At 56.7% G+C, this 22,147-nt stretch overlaps 3 protein-coding genes across 3 annotated transcripts; 1 reads left to right on the top strand and 2 right to left on the bottom strand.

Moving 5' to 3' along the window:
- Positions 1–1,045: 1,045 nt before the first annotated feature.
- On the bottom strand, positions 1,046–7,348 carry WDR31 (WD repeat domain 31; the record flags this gene model as incomplete). The annotated part of the gene is made up of 9 exons (XM_082067566.1): positions 1,046–1,206; positions 1,840–2,002; positions 2,872–3,013; positions 3,802–3,869; positions 4,419–4,519; positions 4,603–4,747; positions 5,629–5,703; positions 6,590–6,710; positions 7,302–7,348. 9 exons carry the CDS (start codon positions 7,346–7,348, stop codon positions 1,046–1,048), a joined length of 1,023 nt encoding a protein of 340 aa, XP_081923692.1.
- Positions 7,349–9,709: 2,361 nt separating this feature from the next.
- BSPRY (B-box and SPRY domain containing) lies at positions 9,710–19,684 on the top strand. Its single transcript, XM_082067698.1, has 6 exons — positions 9,710–9,813; positions 10,548–10,646; positions 11,228–11,458; positions 12,873–12,898; positions 14,081–14,205; positions 19,038–19,684. Exons 1-6 carry the CDS (start codon positions 9,760–9,762, stop codon positions 19,562–19,564), a joined length of 1,062 nt encoding a protein of 353 aa, XP_081923824.1. The 5' UTR covers positions 9,710–9,759; the 3' UTR covers positions 19,565–19,684.
- A 1,427-nt stretch (positions 19,685–21,111) lies between these two features.
- On the bottom strand, positions 21,112–22,147 carry HDHD3 (haloacid dehalogenase like hydrolase domain containing 3). The gene has a single exon (XM_082067567.1). It carries the CDS (start codon positions 21,960–21,962, stop codon positions 21,246–21,248), a length of 717 nt encoding a protein of 238 aa, XP_081923693.1. The 5' UTR covers positions 21,963–22,147; the 3' UTR covers positions 21,112–21,245.

Genomic DNA, 22,147 nt, shown 5'->3' with positions numbered 1-22,147 from the left:
AGGTTCCCCTGCGTCAGCAAAGGTTGTCTCTGAATGAGGAGGTTGGTGCCCCCTCTGTGTTCACTCACAGTGGGTGTTAAAGGCCAGGGGAATTTTTCCTTTCCATGTACCATCTCTTGACCTCGAGCTGTTTCATGAACTGGGTGTTCATGAACCAGGCATCTCCTGGTTCGGTGTTTGCTGCGTCTCACCTGAGATGATGTGAAGGCAGCGGTTTCAGTGTAGGATTGTCACGTTCTAACACCACTGGGAGTTTTCTTATTTGTTGTTGAAACTGAGGTTTTGCAAATGTGTTCTGGAAAATCAAACCATGTTTTGAACGTGCCTCTGGCTCTGACTAAGGAATGGAGAGATTCCAGGTGCTTGCCAACACAGTTTGTTTTGTCTACTGTCCTAAAAACCTCCAGGAGAAAAGCGAAGACCGCTTGCTCTCCCTGCTGTTCCTTGGGCACGCGAACATGATTCTGTTTGAACATCTGCAGTGCAGTTGGGGATTGTGTTTTAAGAAAACAAACAAACAAATGTGCTTACAAGTTACTGTTCTCTAGCAGAGCATCGGGAGCTTTCTCCTTCCTCCCAAGTAGCGCAGTGGCTCTTTCTTACTCCCAAGGAAAATACTCTGGGCTGAGAGGTCAGCGAGTAACAGAGAAAAATCTCAAACACCACAGAAAACTCTTTAATTGCAGTCTCTTCTTGAAGCCAATACCTGACAGTGTGTGCTTGGGCTGGTTCTGAATGGTCTGAGCCTGGTGGCTTTGCAGCCAGGACAAGCTTCCCCAGGGTGTTTCTCAGGTGGGGGACAGTCCCGGCCCAGCCGTCCCCCCGCGGCCCCCACAGCTCTGCCTGGCTCGGTCAGGAGCGAGAACGGGTCTCGAGCGCATCCAGGATTTGTCCTCTAGACGGCTCTTGTGCCTTCCCACCAACAATAAATCCCCCGCCCCGCTGCCCGCACATCCCTGCTCTATGGGCACCGAGTCCCCCGGTGCTGGCAGTGGGGGCAGCTCTCGGGCGGTGTCCCCTCGCAGGGCGCTCTCTGTCACTGCGGTCAGAACGCTGCCACCTCCTCCAGCGCCGGGTGCGCGCGGTCGCTCACCCGCAGCACGTGGATCCCCGAGTTGAGGCTGGCGCAGAGCAGCGTGGAGCTGGCGCAGGCGGCCAGCGAGGCCAGCGGGCCCGAGCCCGGCGGGCAGGAGGTGGCCAGGCAGGCTGGGAGGGAGAGAGGGGACAATGGGGACACTGGGTTTGCTGAGATGAGACCACCCCAAGCTCCTGCCTCTGCCCACGCACACCCATCTGCTCACGGGGGAGCTGCACCCTGCGCTATCCCAGAGCCCCACACCCAAGGGCATTGGGAGGTGCTGAGGGGAGGACAGAACCGTCCCTGCGTCCCCCAGCACGGAGGGTGAACCCCAAACGCCCATGATTGCCCTGCAAGAGCACGAGCAAAGTGCGGGCGGCTGCTGACCAGCCCTGTCCTGCTGCACAACTTCTGCTCTTTACGGCTTCTCGCTTGTATCTGCAGAAAGCCTGGCAGTTCCCCTGGTCTTTTCAATTTTTATCATTTGTCCTTTGCTGAACTTGGATATATCTCTAAAAGCCACCTCACCCTTGCTTGCTTTAATTTAGGAAGGACACATCATGGATGTTACGCACCCAAAAAAACCTCCTTGGCTGGAAGACAAGTAGAAGCCCCTGGGTTTACTCTGCCCTACAGCTGGATTAGAGTAAAACCAAAAGGTTTCAGGCTTCATCGTGCCCATCATCACTGGGATACAGACCCAAAGGAAGCAGTTTTGTTACCCCAGGGTAAGGCCCACTCGGGGCAGGACCCTCCCCTACCTCCAGTGTCTCGGTCCCAGACCTTCACGGTGCCGTCACACGAGGCCGTGGCAACGCTGGGGGTGAGCGCTGGGCCCTGGGGCAGGAAGACGCACGAGGTCGTGGTCTGGAAATGCCCTTTGTACTCACACACCTGGTTCCGTGTCTGCCGTAGGTCCCACAGCTGCAAGACAAGGGGCAGTGTTCAGAGCTCGGGCTCTACTGCCACCTGCCAACACGGAGCTGTTTTACAGTGGAAGAAAGATGGTTTGGTTAAAAAGCTCCTCGCCTTTGTCCCCTGCTCATGCTCACAGTCCTGGACAACTGCAGACTTCGAAGGATTTTCACTGTCAGTGACTATTTGAGCACATTCCTGCACCATCAGAGCTGCTGGGCAGATAACCACGTCTCCAGGCTGCCCCGTCCCCAGCCCTGCTCGCCCTGGGTTGGGGTGGACTCAGCCCCTCGATGCTCCCGCACGGGGCTGGGACCCTGCAGGGCTGAACCCCTGGTTTGGAAACACTTCAGGCCAGGGCTCCCTCACAGCCCTTCTGCCAGAGCCTCGTGCTCCTCCACGCCATCACTGAAATAAAACCCCAGTGCTTTCATCAGGAAGAATATCTGCTTAGATATTCTCTGAGCAGAAGAGTCACCAAAGGGGAAGCAGGAAGAATCACAGAATCCCAGCCTGGTTGGGTTGCAGGGACCTCTGCAGATCCCCAGCCCAGCCCTGCTCACGCAGGGTCACAGAGCAGATCACACAGGGGGGTCCAGGGGGTTTGAATGTCTCAGAGAAGGAGACTCCACACCCGCTCTGGGCAACCTGGGCCAGGCTCTGGCACCTCCCAGCAAACAAGTTTCTGCTCATGTTCAGATGGAGCCTCCTGTGTTTCAGTCCATGACACCAACCTCTGGCCCTGCCTGATGACACCAGCATAAGGCCAATGTGGTGGGAGCAAGCAGATCCTCGGAGTACTGACCCGCCCTGTGCTGTGTGCTGTGAACACCGGAATAAAAACAGAAAAAGCAGAACCTGCAGCCCAGTGAACTCACGGTGGCCTGGCCGCCCTCCCCGCCGGAGCCGCTGCTGCTGCTGAGGCAGAACCGCCCGTCCTGGCTCACGTCACAGCACGTCTGGATGTGCCGCTTGGCTGGGAACGTGTGTGCCACCCGCAGCTCCCGGCTGTCCCAGACCCTGCAGGCAACGAGGGGTCAAACATCACTGCCACAATGGGCTCCCCCCGTGCCCTCCCGCACACCCTCAGCTGTGCCCCTGCTGCCATCCCTCGTGGAATCATAGAATCACAGATGGTTTGTGTTGAAGGGACCTTCCCAGCTCCCCAGTCCCCCCCTGCCATGAGCAGCTCAGGTTGCTCAGAGCCCCGTCCAGCCTGGCCTGGGATGTCTCCAGGGATGGTTCATCCACCACCTCTTTGGCCAACCTGGGCCAGGCTCTCACCACCCTCAGGGCAACAATTTCTTCCTCATGTCCGGTCTGAATCTCCCTCCTTTAGGTTAAAACCATCACCCCTTGTCCTGTCACAACAGGCCCTGCTAAACGTCTGTCCCCATCTCTCTTACAGGTTCCTGCTCAGGATGCCCCCACAGGGCCATTCCTCTCCTTCCTCCCTGCACATGGAGCTCCCAGAGCCCTCACCACATCCTTGCCTTTATCTGTTCCAGATCAATCTCTACCCTGAGCAGCTGTGCTGAACTTTCTTTTGTTATGAAGTCTCCTTTTTACCTCCAGTCGATGCCCAGTGCTGCTGACAGCCACAGGTGTCCCCACACCATCCTCCCCTGGCACCAGACCAGGCTCCAAGACCTGCTGAGCTGGACGGTGCCTTCCAGCCCCCCAGCAGGGTGCAGGACACCAGCTGCTCATGACAACCAAAGAAACAGCCCCTTGCGCACGGGCATCTTCCACAATCCCCTGTGCCCCGGGCTGTAACTCCCATCTCTGTGGCCACATGTAGAATTTACCTGATGGTTTTATCCTCGGAGGTCTGGATGACATAAGGCTCCCCAGGAACCCAGCACAGATGTGTCACCTGTGGAGAGGGAAGGATGAGCAGAAGCCTGGCCCATGTCTGCCCCCAAGTTCTCCCTCCTTGTGCTGGGTGGTGAGCAGGAAACACTGGATGAAGGTTTTTTCTGCTCCTGACCAGCGCTGCAGGTTCAATCCCACTGTGGTTACTGGGGGTTATTTGCAGGCAGGGAGGTGCCGACAGCTCAACGGGACACGGAGCCATGGGAACAGAGGTACCACGGCAGCAGAGACGGTACCTGTACAGCTCCACCGGCACAGAGGGAACGCGGCCCCCACTGCACAATGTGCTTCCTAACAGCTCTGCTCAGCCCGAGTTAGAGCATTAATTAATTGCCGTGTGTCTCTTGGGGTCTTTGTGCTGGGGGATTTGCTGTTACCTGGAGAACAGAGTAAGCAGCCTGAACCTTTAATCTCACCGAGCGCACAGCAGCTCAGCGGCTTCTTGCAGCACCAGGCTCAGGGCAGATTCACTCTACACGGCTTCACATGCAAAATAACCAAGTAAGCAACAAGGTACCAAGATGGGATGCAAGGAACCAGCAGCTCCTACCAGATTCCTGGAGATAGCGGCTCTGCCCAGACACTCTCCGGTCTCAATGTCCCACTTGCACACGGTGTTGTCTCGTGAACCCGTGCACAGCTGGGACACATCTGCAACCACAAGGTAATGTGAAAAAAAGGTCAAGAAAAGTTGCCAAGAAGCCCCTGGAGAACAGGAGCGTGTTGTTCCTCACCCGGGCTCACTGCCAGGCCAGTAACAACCAGGTTGTGTCCTGGGAAGCGCTGCCTTGGCCCCGGAGTCCCGTGGAGCTCCCACATCATCACCGTCTTGTCCCGGGATGCGCTGAAGACTCTGTTGGAGTCAAGGGCACAGGTGACCTGCCAGGGACAAGACAGGAGAGGCCGGTTCATCTCCCCAGCACGGGAGAGCACAACACTCCTGTGTCATGTCAAAGCCCAAGATGTGTGGAAATGAGACTGGGGAGAGCGGGACCTTCCAACTGGATGTGCAGCTGCTGTCGTGCTGTCCTGCTCTGCCGGACCCCGACACGGGCACTGGGGGAACCAGCCAGCCCGAGCGCGACCGCTGCAGCTCGTGCTGCAGCCGGGGGGATCTGTCCTCAGAAACCTGTGATTTTATGGGAAAAATTGCCTTCAAAACTCAGATGAGCCCAGTGCGCAGCTGCTTTGAGCACTGGAATGGAGGAAGCCCCTTCATCCTGCCAATACCCGCAGCCCAGGGGGCCCTGGGGACAGTCCCAGCCGGAGGGGCTCCAGCCACGCCGTGCACGCAGCAACAACCCCCGCGCGTTTGCTCTCCCAGTGGCGTGTTTGGCTTTGTAATCAGGATGCCAGAAGGGAAATTGAAGCCCTGCTGTTCCCAGACATGGCTGATTTGTAGAATAATGACGAGTCTAGTGGAATGAGACCTGAAGGAAATGAATGGCATCTCTGAATCAAAAACTTGACCTAGGTTTGCTGAGTTTTTGCTACACAGTCTCTTGGAGGGGAAGAGGAGCACATGTCCAAGCCTCTTGGAGCCCTGTTTGGTCTGGATGCAGCTTCGTGCTGCTTTCCTGGACACCAAATATCAGCTGGGACCTTGGGAAAAACTAATGCATCCTAACACGCCGCTCCCTCTTTCTGATAGAGCACGGCGAGCCCTCTGCGGGTGACAAACTCCTGCTCTGTCATTCCCAGTTCCCCAGCTCCCGACAGGACACAGCAGACCCCACCGCACCCCATCCATTGTCACCCACCTTGGTGACCTCCCTCTCGTGCCCGAGGAACCTCTGCAGCACAGCCCCGGATCTCCAGCTGCACACGGCCACGCTCTGCGGGGAGCGGACAGGGATCAGCGGGGGCAGCTGAAGGAGGGACAACTACACACTGTCTTGGTTACGTTACATCAAGACCCCTGCACAGTCCAAGCTTGAAGAGGGAGCAGATTCCTCTGGTTTTGAGCTGACACAATTTACTATTTTGAGCAAATACAACTGTCTTTGGAGCCCATCGGTTGTCAGATAACAAAAGAAAAGGATCAGTCCAGTGATCCACCAGTGACTGGTGAGGGGCTGGAGCACAAGAGTGATGGGAATGGCTGAGGGACCTGGAGGGTTCATCTGGAGAACAGGAGCTGAGGGGAGACCTTCTGATCTCTGAGCTGCCTGAAAGGAGCTTGGAGCCAGGGGGGTCGGGCTCTGCTCCCCAGGAACAAGCGCCAGGAGCAGAGGAAACGGCCTCAAGTTGCGCCAGGGGAGGTTGAGGTTGGATGTGGGGAACAATTTCTTCCCCAAAGGGCTGTGGGGCATTGGAACAGGCTGCCCAGGGCAGTGCTGGAGTCACCATCCCTGGAGGGTTGGACAGACGGACATGAGGTTCTCAGGACATGGGGCAGTGCCAGGGGTGGGTTATGGTTGGACTCGATGATCTTGAGGGGCTCTTCCAAACAAAATGATTCTATAATTCTATGATCCCAAGCCTGGGTGAAAGCATTTGATGTGATCTGAGCTCTGGAGACACTTTTTTGATTCAATGTGCTTCGGTGTGTGCCCTCACCCTAAGCTCTTCTTTTCTTTCTGAATTCAAGACCTGACAAAGCATTTACCATACACAGACATGTTTAGAGCTCACATTTAAACCACATCAACTTATTTTCTCCCTGTCAATACATCCTCCTGCCTGTGACATGCTCTGTGCCCCATGGCGGGGGTACCTCACCTTGTCCCCTCCTCCTGACACGCACAGGTCTGGTTCGAGAGCAGCCACAGAGGTGACGCCGTCGGTGTGCACGGGGCCGAGCTGCCCCGCGGGTCCTGTCCCTTCCCCGGAGCCATCGGCCCTGCGGCAGGCACAGAGACGGTGACAGGAGCTGCACGGTGCTTTACGGCAAAGCCAGGGTGACATTCCCCAGAGCCCGAGGTCTGGGAGGTGGCACCACCGGCTGGGCTGGAGGACAATGTGTTAGAAAGCCAAAGAGAAGCTTGGAATGGACAAACACATCTCCTGGCCCAGGTGGGACGGGGCTCACAGCTGATCTCTGGGCAGAGATCGCCCACCTCGCTGCCAGAGAACCAGCTGTTGCCTCCCGCCGATCAAAGGTGATAACTCTGAAGAGACAATGGTTTGGATATTTGGGCCAAAGAGCTGCCCTGGAGCTGTCAGCCTTCAGAGCTCTGCCTAAGCCATCACACAGCATGACCACCGGCCACATTTACAAACTCAGCCCCTCCTGCAAGCTATAGTTTGGATTTCAGTCCCCCAAGAAGCTGAACAGACTTTATATATGAGCCAAAAATCAAAATCTGATTCATACATTCAATAATGAAACTAAACCCACGTGCTCGCTATATTCTCTGTTCATTCGCTGTTCTCTATTCACTCTCATAACTGGTTTATGAACGTAAGACGTGATCACCTGGGGCTGCTTTACCTGTATTTGGCGGCGTGGAGGCTGATTTTACTGTGCAGTTTCCCCATGGCCCTGCTGGCCAGCACGGCTCCCAGCGCGACCGGCAGCGCTCAGCACCACACCAGCACCTCGGCACCGGCTGCTGGGACACGACCTGTGCAGGAGACACCGTGCTACTGGGAATCCAGAGGTGTTTCTGCTTGTTACACGTATGGGATGAAGTACTGATAACATGTTATCTACACCTTAACTTCATTTAGAATAAGAGAACAGGACATTATTGTGGCCTTTCCATACTTAAAAGGGGCCCATAAGAAAGATGGGGACAGACTTTAGAGCAGGGACTGTTGCGACAGGACAAGGGGTGATGGTTTTAAACTAAAGGAGGGAGATTCAGGCCGGACATGAGGAAGGAATTGTTGTCCCTGAGGGTGGTGAGAGCCTGGCCCAGGTTGGCCAGAGAGGTGGTGGATGAACCATCCCTGGAGACATCCCAGGCCAGGCTGGACGGGGCTCTGAGCAACCTGAGCTGGTGAAGATGTCCCTGTCATGGCAGGGGGGGCACTGGGGAGCTGGGAAGGTCCCTTCAACCCAGACCATTCTGTGGTTCTATGATTCTAGATGACATCTAGAGCTCCCTAGTCAAACTTCTCATTCCGAGCAGAACCAGCTTCAATGATGAGGTTACTGGGCCCTAACAGCTGGGATTAAACCATCTTGCTAACCCAGATGCCTTTAGCAAAACCCCACTTGCTGTCCAGGCTGGGACCAGCCTGCCCCGTCCCAGGGTGTCCCTCACGAGCAGCAGCTCATCTGTGTCCCCACGGGTCACAGACCGGGCACAAACCAGTTTCAGTTGCAGTGAATTGCCACGTGCAGTAATCGGCTTCTTCTTATCTCAAGATGCACTAATGGGATTTAGTGTGTGCTGAGAGTATGTTAACATTCCCATCTTCTGGGTCAGTAGGATTTTGTTAATAAAAATTAGAAAAAATACCCCACCTGCTTGTTCCAGCAACAAAAAAATGTGCTTCAAAGCTCTGCCCACAAAAACTTGAAAACCAAGTACTGGAAGCACTAAGATGGGTTGGGCTTCTACAAAACATTCCCTTTCTAATTTTACCCTCACAGCCTTTGTAATTAGCAATTAGTAATACCCGGTTAATCTCTGCCTGTTCCATCCAGGAGTTTGCAGGCTCAACAGATGTGAAGAACAATAATTCTCACAGCTGAGGGGCAGTGATAGTTCAGCAATTTAGTTCTATCAGGTGCCAAACTGTTTCAGTACATTAGGAACAAACATGATTTTTCTTTGACAATGGGAAAACTCTGGAAGCTGTTTCTCCTGCAAAATAAGATTCTAGGAAAAAACATAGGCTTAAATTCTGATTTTCTAATTACAATGATTACTCCATTTCCCAACCAGCAGTTAGTTTCCCCACTTATGTGGTTAACGTACACGTGCAACCGTCCCTACCTGCGTGAGGCTGCCAGCACAGCCGGGGGTGTTTCTCGTGTCCAACCACGTTCTGCTGCCTCCTCCCCACTGGAAAAAAGAGTAGATGTTTCTGAATGGTGAACAAGAACAGTAGTTGCTTGGCAGGATGTCCATGTGAGGTTTTGCTGCCTGGCGGGCTTCCCTGCACAGATTTATCACGAGCCAGGGCTCTGTAATAACACAGGGATCGTGCAGCGACCGGTCCACACGGAGCTGCACCCCCGGAAGGCTGAATGTCACACTGCAGGGTCCCCTGTCCTCCCTTCCCCTCAAATGTGTTGCTGAACAGAAATCAGACACGTTGTTTTACCAAATCCTTTTTAAAAAATAACCCACGCTGCTGCCTAAGCCTGTGCAGGCACCGCAGGGAAATCCATACCCTGGAATAAAGAAACGACAATATCCACAGCAGCAGCGCATCAACCCCAGCAGAGCCCTCTGCTCACTGCCGCGGGGTGTCGAACATCCCTTAGAAAAGGGGTGTTTAACTGTCTTTGGGGAGGACACAGGGACAGCCCCGAGTCCCTATAGCCTGGGGTGACCCCATGGCAATGATGTGGGTCCCTATCACCGGGGGTGACACCCTGGGTGCATCCCAGGTCCCTGTAGATAGGGGGAACCCCACAAGTGGGATGTGGTGCAGCATGGGTGCATTGTCCCTAGAGCCGGGGCAGCCCCTGGGAGGGACATGGGGACAACATGGATCCCTAGAGCTGGGGCAACCCCATAGGAAGGCTGTAGGGCAGCCCCTGGGAAGGACATGGGGACGATATGGGTCCCTAGAGCTGGGGCAGCCCCACAGTGAGGTTACGGGGCACCCAGCCCAGCCCCGGGCACCCGCCGTGCGGAGCCGCCCCCGCCGCGCACTCACCGGGGCCGGCCCGTCCCGCCGCGTCCCGCCCGGCGGGCGGCGCGGGGCGGAGCGGTGAGCAGGGCCGGGCGGGGCCGCCGCCGCCCCCGCGGCAGGTGCCGGGGCGCAGCATGGCCCAGCGGGGCGGGGGGCGGCCGCTGCCGGAGCGGGCGGCGGATCTGCGGGTGAGCTGGGACGGGGGACCGGGAGGCGGGACCGGGACCCTGCCCCGGGGGCGCCGGGGCCGTTCCGCGCTGCCCGCCCGTGTGCGGGGCTGCCTGCGGCGGGGGGGCTGGGGCAGAGAGGGACCACGTGTGGGTCCGGGGTGGTTGGGGAGCTCCCGTGGGGAGCCGCGGGGTCGTGGGAGGTGCGGGGATGTGTGAGCGATCCCCGCGGGGAGGTGGGTTCTTTGGGGGTCTCCTGGTGGGGTGTGGAGCCACGCAAGGGGTCCCCCGTGGGGATGGGGGCTGGCTCTGGGGCTCCTGGCTGGGTCTGGGGGGCCCCGGTGGGGCGTGGAGCCTCGTGAGGGGTGCCCCGTGGGGAGGGAGTCTCTCTATGGGGCTCCTGGCTGGGTGTGGGGGTGCTGGTGGGATGTGGGGCTGTGTGAGGGGTCCCCCGTGGGGCTGAGGGCTCTCTGTAGGGAACCTGGCAGGGTGTGGGGTCATGTGGGGCTCTTGGTGGGGTGTGGGGCCACATGAGTGGTCCCCCGTGGGGATGGGGGCTCTCTGCGGGGGTCCTGGCAGGCTGTGGGGCTGTGTGGGGTCTGTGTTGGGGTGTGGGGCTCTGTGAGGGTCCCCCCTGGGGATGGGACTCTCTCTGGGTGCTGTGTGAGGTCCCCAGGTGCTGTGGGGGTTGGTGGGGGTCCAGTGGGGTCTGGCTGGGCTGAGTGGGGGGCTCGGGGCCGCCACCTGTGTTCCAGAACAAGATCGTGGACCGGTGCGAGCGGCTCCAGCTGCAGAGCGCGGCCATCGCCCGGCACCTGGACTCGGTGCTGCCCGCCAAGGACCAGGGTGTGCTGGTATGTCCCTGTCCCCGCTCCCCGCATGGAGCTGAGCTGGCTCCATGTGCTCCCATGCGTGCTGAGCTCTTGGGGGGCTTGTCATTGTGCAGGGGTTGTCCCCCTCGCACCCCACAGCTTGTGCAGCACCAGCCTGCGCCTACTATTCCTGCTTCATCTACCTAAAAATGTACACAAATGATGAATTTCTTGGTGTTAGCATACAGCCATCAATCATCCCACTAGGACCAGGGTCTTACTGATTCCTGATTTTATTTGTGCCCCCATCACTGAGGACAACAAACAGTCCTCAAGGTGGCTGTTTCTCGCCCATAGCAAACCCTGGAAGATCTGCTGAGGAATGGGATTCTGATCCCTCGCAGGTTGTCACATAAGCACCAGGGTTAGGCCAGGAGGCAGTAGGCAGGTTTGAGAATGGTTCTCACATTTATCTCGGCTGGCGTCATGATGATTGCCATGGCTTGGGCTCAATTAACAGGGTAATCTTAGCAGCTGAGCCCTCAGAAAGCTGGCAGAAGCGGTCGGTGCTCTCAGTGGGGTTGAAGCGAGGCTGATGGTCTTTCCCTGTCCTTGCCTGGCAGAACGCGGCCAACGCGGCGCGGGAGCTGGTGATCCAGAGGCTGCTCTTCGTGGGGAACGCGTGCGAAAACGAGGAGCAGCGGCTGCTGGAGAAGGTGCACGCGGAGGAGGAGCGGGCGCACCAGAGCATCCTGACCCAGCGGGCGCACTGGACTGAGGCTTTGCAGAAGCTGGGTGCCCTCCGAACCTACCTGGTGGACATGATCACCAACCTGGATGACCAGGCCTTGGTGGTGAGTGCTACTCCTTGTGCCAACAGACAAGTTAGTCAGCCCAGAAGTGACCTAGACTTTTCATCATGGATATTACGGGACTTAAATATGGCGTTCAGCAGCTTGCTGCACTGACAGCAAGGAGGCAGAGTTGGACAGTACTACATTTGGAGGTCTAGCTCAAGGAACCTCCTTCACCTGGCCCCTGTGTTTTTTTGGTGGTTCCTGGAGCATCTGCTCTGCCCGATTCTGCTTTTCCTTGCAGTGAGGTTCAAGCCACCCAGGCTCAGGACAGCTGTGGGTTGAGAGCTGCTTTTGTAGCAGTTATCTGGGCTACCAGTTTTCTAGTGTTTAGCGCTCCTCTTGCCACGTGTAACTTTGTGAAGAGGGGACAGCAGCTCTGCTTGAAAACCGGAAGCGATCCCGGGGCAGAAGGTGGATGGTTGTTCCTTTGGTGGGAAACGCAGCATCTGTGCTGCCCCAGCATCTCCCCTGGGTGGGCTGTAGAGAGTAGAGGCTGGAAAGCAAGATCCATCAGATGCCTGTGGCAGGAAACAGCGAGACCCTCAATTTCTGCCTTTGCCACATAGTGGCGGGGAAATAGGAGAAATACATTCTCCACCCTGGGTTGTTGGTGTTGGTATTTGTGTCTATCAGGAACCGATAACGTGTCATGTCACGGGAAGGTGAAAAAGGCATGCAGAACACCCTGCAGCTCATATTTGAGCCCAGCTCAAGTGTTTTTCTACCACTTTGTTAACTGGGCTGTACCTTGAGAACACACCATTGCCAGCAGGTACAGGAACAAGAGGGACTGATCACGAGGTTATTTAACCCTTGGTTGTGTCCTCTGCAGCATCGCCCCTCACCGAAAGCTTTGGGGGTGTTTGCTGCAAGCACACGTTGTTCCTGCAGCGTGTCCCAGCGGGGTGGGGAGGAGGAGGGTTTCACGCTCTGACCAGAGCTCCCAAATATGGACAGCTCGGAGTCTGCCAGAGGGTACGGAGTCAGAGCTGGTTCTTTGTGGGTCCAGAGACTTTCCACCTACCCCAGCTCTCCCACGTTTCCCTTGCGCCAGATGATCCAGCTGTACTTGCTCTGCTTGCACATAGAGCAGTGACAGGCTCCATCTGGATGCCCCATGGCCCTGTTTGTCCCCCAGCCACCCTGTCCCACTGGTGCAGCAGACACTGCCCCTAGACAGATGTAGAAGATGTATCACCCACAGCCATTCCCATTTGTTTTCTGAATCAAGGAGTGGAAAGTGCTGCAGCTGAAGATGGATGTTGGGTGTTCCCTGGCTCCTCAGGGGTTCCTCTGGGTCAGGAAGGAGAACAGTGCTCCCTGGGTGCTGGGTTTGCTGTGCGCTGGCCCATGTTTGGGATTTATCTGCAGGGATTTCAGCTCTGATGACTCTTTCTCTCCTTGTCCCCAGTGTGCAGAACAAGAGATCTTCGAGAGGTGAGTCCCTGGTCCTTCCCCTGACCCTGCTCTGTGGCTCCCGCTGTCAGCAGCATGTCCTTGCTTGAGCAGCAGGTGACAATCCCTCTTTCCTCTGTCACGCTGCTTTGTGGAGGACAAGGACAGGGCAAAAAGATGCCGGTGTGGCCTCTTGTCTCGGCTTCACATGCTACTCAAGACAAAGCAGTCTGGCACCTGGAGATGCTCCGTGTGCGCGGTCTCCCCAGAGGCATTGCCAGATGTGCTGGCGCTTGCTGGAGACCTTCTCCAGCTCCTTGGAAAGCTTCCAGGGAGGTGGAACGAGCCTGTCCCTGGCCTGTTGGCAGGAGGTGGGGTGCTTCACCTGGAAATCTGGCGTGCTCCGTGCCAGGGGCTGCTGGCACAGCATCGCCAGAGGGACAGTGTGCCCAGGCTGCCCCCACGCTGCCTTCCAGGCAGGCAGGGGCACGGGGGAGAGCTGAGCGCGGATTTCGGCACTGCTGACAGTCGCCATCAGTCGCATTGGGCTGCCCTTCCTTGTGAATGTGGCTGCGTTTGTACAGATGTTTATTTCCGTAGCTCTACAAGGTGCTGGCTGGACTCTGCTGCCCAAAGGACTTTCAGGAGCGTGTTTTCCTGGAACCTGCCTGTAGCGAGTAAGAAATGTGCCACGGCACAGCAGCAGCAGCCAGGAGCAGAGCTGTCACCAGAGCCAGGAGTTCCCGCGTGTGCTGCAGCCACAGGAACCCAGCAAATCCTTGGTCTCCTCGCTGTGCTCTGTGAAACCCCGAGTCCCGCTTGCTCTCCCATTGCACCCCGCTTTGCTCAGCCAGCAAGGTTGTTGATAAAGAGGGAAATCTGATTCTCTCTCTGCAGCCCGTTCTTTGTGCTCCTCTTGTGCCCTGACATCCGCTCCCAGACGCGTTTACTCTGCGCCTGCTGAGCTGTTGGCTCGGGCTGCTGGGATTGTGTTTTAAAACACTGAAAGTCCTTTCAGAAGGAACTGGAATCAAAGCCAACCGAAAGTATCACATAGGACAAGAGCTTGTCTAGAAACCCCCGCTGTAGTTTCTCCGCACTGCTCCTCTTGCAGCCGCTCCAGCTCATCTTTCTGCCGTACCTCCTGGCGATCTTTATAAACACTTCCCCGCACTGGTCAATAAATCATTGTATTTCCAAATAACTCTTGTTTTCCTTTGCTAGGACGGAGCTGGCGGAGGGAATCTTGGAGCCGCAGGAGTCGCTGAAGTTAAATTTTAACCAGACGTGTGTTCAGAGTCCGCTGCTGCACCGGCTCTGGGCCGCTGCTGTTCTGTGCTGTGTGGCAGGTCGGTGTCCGCTCAGGCCTCGCGCTCTCCGGGGATTCCTGTGCGCTTGTTCGTGTTGTGCCAAAGAAACACCGTGATGCTGTATCAAAACGTCCCGGTGCTGTGTCCTGTCCCCTCTGCTGTCCCAGCCCCTGCTAGTTGCGTGGAGCCCCAAGCCAGGGGGGCAGCAGCAGCTCTAGGAGGTTTTTTGGGAGCGGGGACAGGAGCTCGAAGCAGCTGGTTGTGGCTTGGAGCAGAACTGGAGTTTGAGCAGACTGTGTCTTTTATCAGCTCTGTTTCTTAGCCTCATTTGGTTTCATTTGTTGTTTCCTGGGTCACTTGGTGACAGCAGTGAAGCTGCTGCAGGAATCTCTGTCCCAGAAATCCCTCCTCACCGTGTTTCGCTTTGGCCTGATGGTGATTTTAAAAGCAGATGAGCTGCCCATGTGGCATCTGTGCAGTGCCCTGGTGCGCTGGCATGAGAACTGAGTAGACGCAGGAGCTTTCTGATCATAAGCTGAGATTGTGGCTGTGCACGAGCGGGGGGTTGGTTGGGGACGTTTGTCACCTGGTTCAGCTCCTGCCGCACAGCTGAGGTTGCACCGGAGGCGTTTGTTGGGCAGTGACGTGCGCTGGGGAGGGTGTTGCCAGGTTGGTGTCGGCTCTGGTGAGCAGGGAAGAGATGGTTTTCTTTCGGCTCTGATCTGCTTGAATTGCTGGTTGTGAAATGTTGGTTTATTCTTGCTTACAGGCCATCATTAGAGTGTTTCAAATATAGCTTTTGTCCCCCAAAGGTGGCACTATCCTTCACAATTTGAAAACATTTGTCCTGTGTGTCACCTCATGAAAAATCCCTGGGGTCATCTTCCCAAAGCTTTTTGCATTGACATTTGATTTTTGCTCATCTCACTCTTGATGCTGATGAGCAGTTCACAGGTTTTCCCTGTTCCAGGTCCCTCTCCAAGGTGTGCGCTTCTGGCTTTTATTGCTCTTGTGTTTTCCAGTATTAGCTTGAGAGCCTGTGTGTACCAGCCAACACCATCACTTGTTTCTTCTGGAAGCTCTGGTGTTGCCTCCTTTTGTGATGAATTTCCCTCTGTTTTGAGTCTTTGAGTGCTGGCAGTCACGCAGACCCCTGCAGTTGTACATTGTCGAAGTCGAGCAGGTTCTCAGCAGATATTCATGCAGGAAACCTTTCTCTAATTCTCCTTGTTGTGACATGGTTCATTTATGGATTCCTTTCCCAATAGCACCCTTGTCTAAGGCGTTCAGTCCTAGTAATGGGTCTGTTGGTGCATTCAGTACACTCTGGTTTGGGTTTTTGTCTTTTTTTGTGGTTACATTTAACATGTCCTTGTTGCTTGCTGAGAATCCCTGCCATATCTGTACTCATCTCACTGTGTCTCACCCAGGACCCAGCCGTAGGGATTTAATATTAACTGCAGTGGTCCTAGCTTTTGTTAAGACACGTTAATGTTATGTTCCACTTGGTGGTCCCTCCTCCCAAACTGCTTGAAACCAGTGAATTCCTAGTCTTGATGGTTTCACAGACTCCCAGCCTGTTTGGGTTGCAGGGACCTCTGCAGATCCCCAGCCCAGCCCTGCTGACGCAGGGTCACAGAGCAGATCACACAGGTGGGCCCAGGGGGTTTGAATGTCTCAGAGAAGGAGACTCCACACCCGCTCTGGGCAGCCTGGGCCAGGCTCTGGCACCTCCCAGCAAACAAGTTTCTGCTCATGTTCACATGGAGCCTCCTGTGTTTCAGTCTGTGCCCGTTGCCCCTCACCCTGGCGTTGGGCACCACCGAACAGAGTCTGGTCCATCCTCTTGCCCCATAGCCTCTCAAAAACTTGGAAAGCAGCAGGAAAAAGAACCTGCATTTCACTCCCCAAAATAAACACAATCCTTTGGATGTCTTCACTTGGCATCCAGGCTTCTGTATCGCTTATGTTTGGGGTTGGCAGCTTCTTCCCTAAACTGGGAGGTGATGTCGATCTCCTGGCACCGTTCTGGGGGGGCTCTCAGTTCGTGGCCACCCCTGTGAGTGCTGGGGGGGCAGGTGCTGGCTGGAGGCCCCACGCAAGAGCCTCTGCAGAGGTGACACACACTGAAGCTGTCCCAGCTGGCTGGGACGTTGGGCTGCTCCGTGGTGACCTTCTGCCCCAGGGACCAGGCTGCGTCTGGATCCCACCTTGGTGCCTAAATCTAGCTACGAGGACTTCCATTTCAGATGTGTGAGTCTGGAAATGGGAATTTGGGATTTTTAAAAGTAGGAAAATGTGTTGCTGGTAGCATATACATAATTAACAGAGCGGTTAACCATGTTAACTTACCTGCTCAGCATCCCTCGTCTCTCGGAAGTGGCAAGACCACTCTGACGGGTTCTGTACACAGAGAAAATAGATTTGGGGATGGGATGAATTCCCAGTGGAATTGTTCATCAGAATATATGGGAATATGCAGAGGGCAGATTTAATAATTACAAAACACTTGTCTGTGTGGGAAAATTTCCTGATCTGAATTACTCGGCCAGCGCTTCCCCTCCCTCAGGTGCTCCCATGGAACCGCGATTCCACAGGGAAGCTACATGGCTGTCACCAGGGTGGTATTTCCTCGCATGGTTGATCCCTGTGTATGAACACCAGCATGCAGCCCCGTACCTGGGTTAGATGGCTGTTGCACAATATGAGGTTTAATGTCAGAGGAAGACAAAGTCTTGTACTGCTCCATTTTCTATGAATTCGTAGCAGCATTTGGCTTCCTGGAAAGTCAACCTACAAATAGGCAGTGTGGGTGAACACAGCTGTGCAGCCCTGCAAAGCGTTTGGTTGCTGCTCAATGAAATCAGTCATCAAAGAATGGGGCTGTCTGCTTCGGCTGGAAGGGGAAGGTGCCTTCAGCTCCTCTCTCTGCTCACTGCTGCCCGCAAGAGCTTCCAGCTAACATGCAAGTGCATGTGGCACTTCCATGTTGTGCAAACCGAGATTTCAGCCTTGGTTTTCTCCTGCCAGGGAGCCACAGGGCAGATGCCGCCCTTGGAACCTACTGGCCAGCGCTGCTGCAGTCGGGTGCTGGTCGGAGGGATGCTGGCCAGGGTCTGTGTAGGTGCTGGGACAGGTCGGGCTCTGGGCTGACCCCATTCAGGCTGCAGTGTCATGGTGTGAAGGCAAATGGTACCTGGGGTGCATGAGGAAGAGTGTGACCAGCAGGTCAAGGGAGGTTTATCCTCCCGCTCTGCCCTGCTCTGCATCTGGAGTTGTGTCCGGTTCTGGGCTCCCCAGTTGAAGAAGGACAAGGAATCACTGGAGAGAGTCCATTGGAGGGACACAAAGATGCTGAGGGGTCTGGAGCATCTTTGTGATGAGGAGACACTGAGAGAGCTGGGGCTGTTCAGCTGGAGAAGGTGAGAGAGTTCTCATCAATGCTGATCAATATCTGAGGGTGGGTGTCAGAGGATGGACCAGACTCTGCTCAGTGGTGCCCAACGCCAGGGTGAGGGGCAACGGGCACAGACTGAAACACAGGAGGTTCCATCTGAACATGAGCAGAAACTTGTTTGCTGGGAGGTGCCAGAGCCTGGCCCAGGCTGCCCAGAGCGGGTGTGGAGTCTCCTTCTCTGAGACATTCAAACCCCCTGGACCCCCCTGTGTGATCTGCTCTGTGACCCTGCGTGAGCAGGGCTGGGCTGGGGATCTGCAGAGGTCCCTGCAACCCAGCCAGGCCAGGATTCTGTGACTCTTTATGGGCCTCATCCTGCCAGGCGCTGGGTGCCGAGCAGAGCGTGGTAGGTCAATGGCCAGAGCAGGGCTGATACGGTAGAGCTGGCAACAGGGCTGGGAGATTAAGTGACTCACCTGCTCCAGCCTTGTTTCCGTGTCAGCTTAAGACCCAAAATGAACGAGGGGAGGGTGGGGGAAGGCAGGGCAGGGAGGGGCACCCGCAGGTAGAAACCCCGTCACCCCAGGAGCAGGTGAGTCAACTGCCATCAGCCTCGTTTGTCTCTTTGCTTAGAGAATGTACAGAGTGAGGGGAGCACTCGTGCGGTTTTTCAGCACTTGCACCGCTCTGGGTGTTGGGTGCTGGGTCCTGTGGCCGCGGGGCTGATGCGGAGCCGACCCGCAGCGAGCGAGGGTCCCCGGCCAGCCCGGCTCTCACCCCGGCCGCAGCTCACGGGGTTTGCGTTGCAGCACAAAGGCAACTGGGCAGCCCCTTATTTCACAGCAAAACCAAATCGAGTCCTGGCCACGCTCATCTCTCATACGTGGTGCCACCTCCCTGCGCTGCTCCCAGCCGCTCAGGGTGGGCTGATTAATGACTTTATAGAAGGAAAGGGATTTCCCCTGCCCAGGCCTCCCTGTTCCTCCTCATTCCTGTGTTACCGGCTTTGCAGGTTTTTCTGCAAACAGGCCTGTCCTTGCGCAGGCTCTCGGCTCGGGCTGGGGGAGAAGTCAGGTCCTGCTGGCCCACAGTGGGGGTGGGAAGGGACAGGGCTCAGATTTGGGTCTTTCCCAAAGGTGGGATGAACCTAACCTGCTGAGTTCTGTTTTGTGGGGATTTGGGCTGGGCTCAGCGTGAGATGAGCAGCGTCTCCTCTGACTCTGCGGGACTTGTGCGAGGGTGCAGAGGTGTCGGGGAGGCCTGGGCTTTGAGTCTCTGCGTTGTTCTGGCCCTGGCTGGGGAGGGTCAGCTGCAGGGAGCCCCCAGCCCCACGTCACCCCGCGAGCAGATGTGTCCCCAGGAGCAATACGCGAGGAGATGGCCCGTTGTGATTGTGTTTCCGATGGCCGTAACTTGTTCGGGTGGTTCAGGCGGCGCCACCCAGTCGGTGCTCATCACGTGGCTTTTCTTGCAGGCTCCCAGGAGATTCACATCGATGAGAAAACCATCAGCCCCCACCTCAGCCTGTCGGAAGACAAGAAAACCCTGACCTTCAGCCCCAAGAAAGGAAAGGTGAACTCGGACTGCCCCGAGCGGTTTGACCACTGGCCCAACGCTTTGGCCACTCTGGCTTTCCGCTCGGGCATCTGCGCGTGGAAGGTCAGCGTGGAGCAGAGCTGCGCCTACAAGCTGGGGGTTTGCTACAGCTCCGTGCCCAGGAAGGGCTCTGCCAACGAAGGCCGCCTGGGCTTCAACGCTGCCTCCTGGGTCTTCTCGCGCTACGACAAGGAGTTCAGGTTCCTGCACGCCGGGCAGCCGCGCGCGGTGGAGCTGCTCAAGGCTCCAGCCGAGATCGGGGTGCTGGTTGACTTTGCGGGAGGGGAGGTGCTTTTTTATGACCCCGATTCCTGCGCCATCCTCTTCTCCCACAGGGAGAACTTCACAGAGCCCCTCTATCCCGTCTTTGCTGTGGCACACCAGAGCATCTCGCTTGTCCAGTGAACAAAACGTTGCACTCACTGGGGGGCTGAATATACCACTGTATGTACAGTGACTGTATATACACTATACAGTACATTTGTGGGGTGAAGGAAGCCCAGACAGGGTTGCTGGCTCATGTAAAGTGGTGTTCAGACAAGAGTTGCCATCACAGAATCCCAGCCTGGCTGGGTTGCAGGGACCTCTGCAGATCGCCAGCCCAGCCCTGCTCACGCAGGGTCACAGAGCAGATCACACAGGTGGCTCCAGGGGGTTTGAATGTCTCACAGAAGGAGACTCCACACCCGCTCTGGGCAGCCTGGGCCAGGCTCTGGCACCTCCCAGCAAACAAGTTTCTGCTCATGTTCACATGGAGCCTCCTGTGTTTCAGTCTGTGCCCGTTGCCCCTCACCCTGGCGCTGGGCACCACTGAACAGAGTCTGGTCCATCCTCTGACACCCACCCTGAGATACTGATCCTATTGATCAGATCCCTCTCAGCTTCTCTTCTCCAGCTCTCTGTCTCCTCATCAGAAAGATGCTCCAGACCCCTCAGCATCTTTGTGTCCCTCCACTGGACTCTCCAGTAATTCCTTGTCCTTCTTCAACTGGGGAGCCCAGAACTGGACACAGAACTGCAGATGGGGCCTCACCAGGGCAGAGCAGAGGGGGAGGATGAACCTCCTTTGACCTGCTGGTCACACTTTTCTTAATGCACCCCAAGTGCCATTGGCCTCTTGGCCACAGGGCAAATTGCTGGCTCAAACTGTGCCTGTTCTTCGCATTTTATGGCAGTTTTCCTCTCCTGGAGGCTACACCCACTCTGTGCCTCTGGGGTGAGGGCTCAGGGTAACAGGCTCTACTGGCTGTTTCTGGGTGAATCATTTAACTCCTCTCTGATCAGTGGCACGTTTCCAGCCCGACTGTGGGCTTAGAAAACAGGAGAAATGTTAAAGAGGCATGTTTGGAGAAACGGCACAGAGGAGGCACAAGGAAAGGGACATTGCTGGGACACAGCTGGGGACACACTTTTGGGAGGAGAGTCCCATGGCAGAGCAGGGACACTGTGGGGGCTGTCACTTGGGGGGGACCCACAGTGGGCAGGGGCCCCCGTGGGCTGTGGCCCATGGAAGAGCCCACCCTAGAGGAGAGGAGGGGGCAGCAGAGGGAAACCTCATCTGAGCGCCGCTCCTCACCCCGCCAAAGGGAGAGGAATGTGGCAGAAACACGTGGCGCTGACGTTGGGCAGGGAGGAAGGAGAGGTGTTGAGCCAGGGAGAAAGGCAAGAAAGGTGTTTCCTCAGCTGTTTAAAATTTCTTTATTTCTCCATACCCAAATCAGTAATGCAAAGTTTATGTTAATTGACAATACGTTAAATTAAGTGAAACTCGCCCAATTCCAGACAGTTTTGCCCACAGCAGGCGGGCTGTGGATGCCTCCTGGCCACCACTGTTGGGGACAGGAGGATGTTACCTGTCCCTCCCATAGAATGAGCCTTCTGGAGGGCAGCTTGACCCTGTCCCCAGCTCTTCCAAAGCATGTTTACAGCAATGAAAGACAGGAGCAGCAGCACTGTGTCAGGTACATTTTATTGTAGGACCCCGCTCCAGCTCTGTGGCACCACTTGCTCTCTTCCCTGCTCACCCAGCAGCCAGAAATCCCACAGCAGAACCAGTTCCCCGCTCAGCGGCTACTCCGAAATGCAGCTACCCCTTCTCAATGAGAGCCAGGAGGTGGCTGAGTGTGGGCAGGACGTGCTCGGGGGGCACCGCCGGCTCCTCGCCCTGCCCGGCCGCCCGCAGCAGAAAGCTGTGCATGCCCACGGCCCGCGCCGCCCGGTAATCCCGGGTGTAGTCGTCCCCGACGTGAGCCGCCTGCGCCGGGGGGACCCCTCCAAGGCGCAGGGCTTCCTCAAAGATCCTCCTGTCGGGCTTGGCGAAGCCGGCGGCCTCGGAGGTGAGGACGAATTCAAAGTGGTGCCGCAGGTCGCAGCGGGAGAGGATTTTCTCCAGCCGGTTGTCGAAGTTGGAGACGACCCCCATGCGGAAGCCACGCTGGCGGCACCGGCTCAGCGTCTCGCCGGCTCCCGGCAGCACCTCCCAGTTCTGGGCGCTGCAGTAGTCCTGGTAGAGGTTTTCAGCCATCAGTGTCACGATGCTGTCGTCGTGCACGCCTGCGAGCCTGAAGGTCTGTCCCACCACGTCGAGCCACCACTGCCGGGAGCTCAGCCCCTGCTCTCGGCCGTAGTTGGGGAAGCGCCGGCCGTGGGCCCCGTACGCCTCCCGGAACGCCCGGCTCAGCGCCGGGGGCGGCAGCTGCAGCCCGTGAGCCCGGGCCTCGGCCGCGTAGCTCTCCCCCACCGGCCGCCGCAGCCGCAGCAGCGTGTCCTTCACATCCCACGTCAGTAAGCGCAGCCTAAGCATGGCTCAGTAAGGCTCGGGACTAAGGGGAACTCGGGACAACAAGGAGGAGAGACAGATGCCGGTTGTGTCAGCGGGGTTTGGGCTCAGGGGTCCGCACCGCGGTGTGGCGGGGGGGGCAGGCCCAGGGTGCACAGTCCCGCCGGTCGGGGGTTACCGGTGCGGGTGGGCGCTGCGGGGATCGGGGG

The sequence above is a fragment of the Streptopelia decaocto genome (assembly GCF_964273445.1).
Source record: "Streptopelia decaocto genome assembly, chromosome: 17".
NCBI classification, from domain to species: domain Eukaryota; kingdom Metazoa; phylum Chordata; class Aves; order Columbiformes; family Columbidae; genus Streptopelia; species Streptopelia decaocto.
The sequence above is the reverse complement of the archived record's forward strand: the minus strand, read 5'-3'. Positions and strand labels throughout refer to the sequence as shown.

Excerpts from the sequence above, each read along its gene's own strand:
- BSPRY (XM_082067698.1), top strand. The coding sequence starts at position 9,760 with ATGGCCCAGCGGGGCGGGGGGCGGCCGCTGCCGGAGCGGGCGGCGGAT. Across the intron at positions 12,899-14,080 it reads GAACAAGAGATCTTCGAGAG|GACGGAGCTGGCGGAGGGAA; the intron begins GTGAGTCCCTGG and ends TTCCTTTGCTAG. Across the intron at positions 14,206-19,037 it reads TGTTCTGTGCTGTGTGGCAG|GCTCCCAGGAGATTCACATC; the intron begins GTCGGTGTCCGC and ends CTTTTCTTGCAG.
- HDHD3 (XM_082067567.1), bottom strand. The coding sequence starts at position 21,962 with ATGCTTAGGCTGCGCTTACTGACGTGGGATGTGAAGGACACGCTGCTG.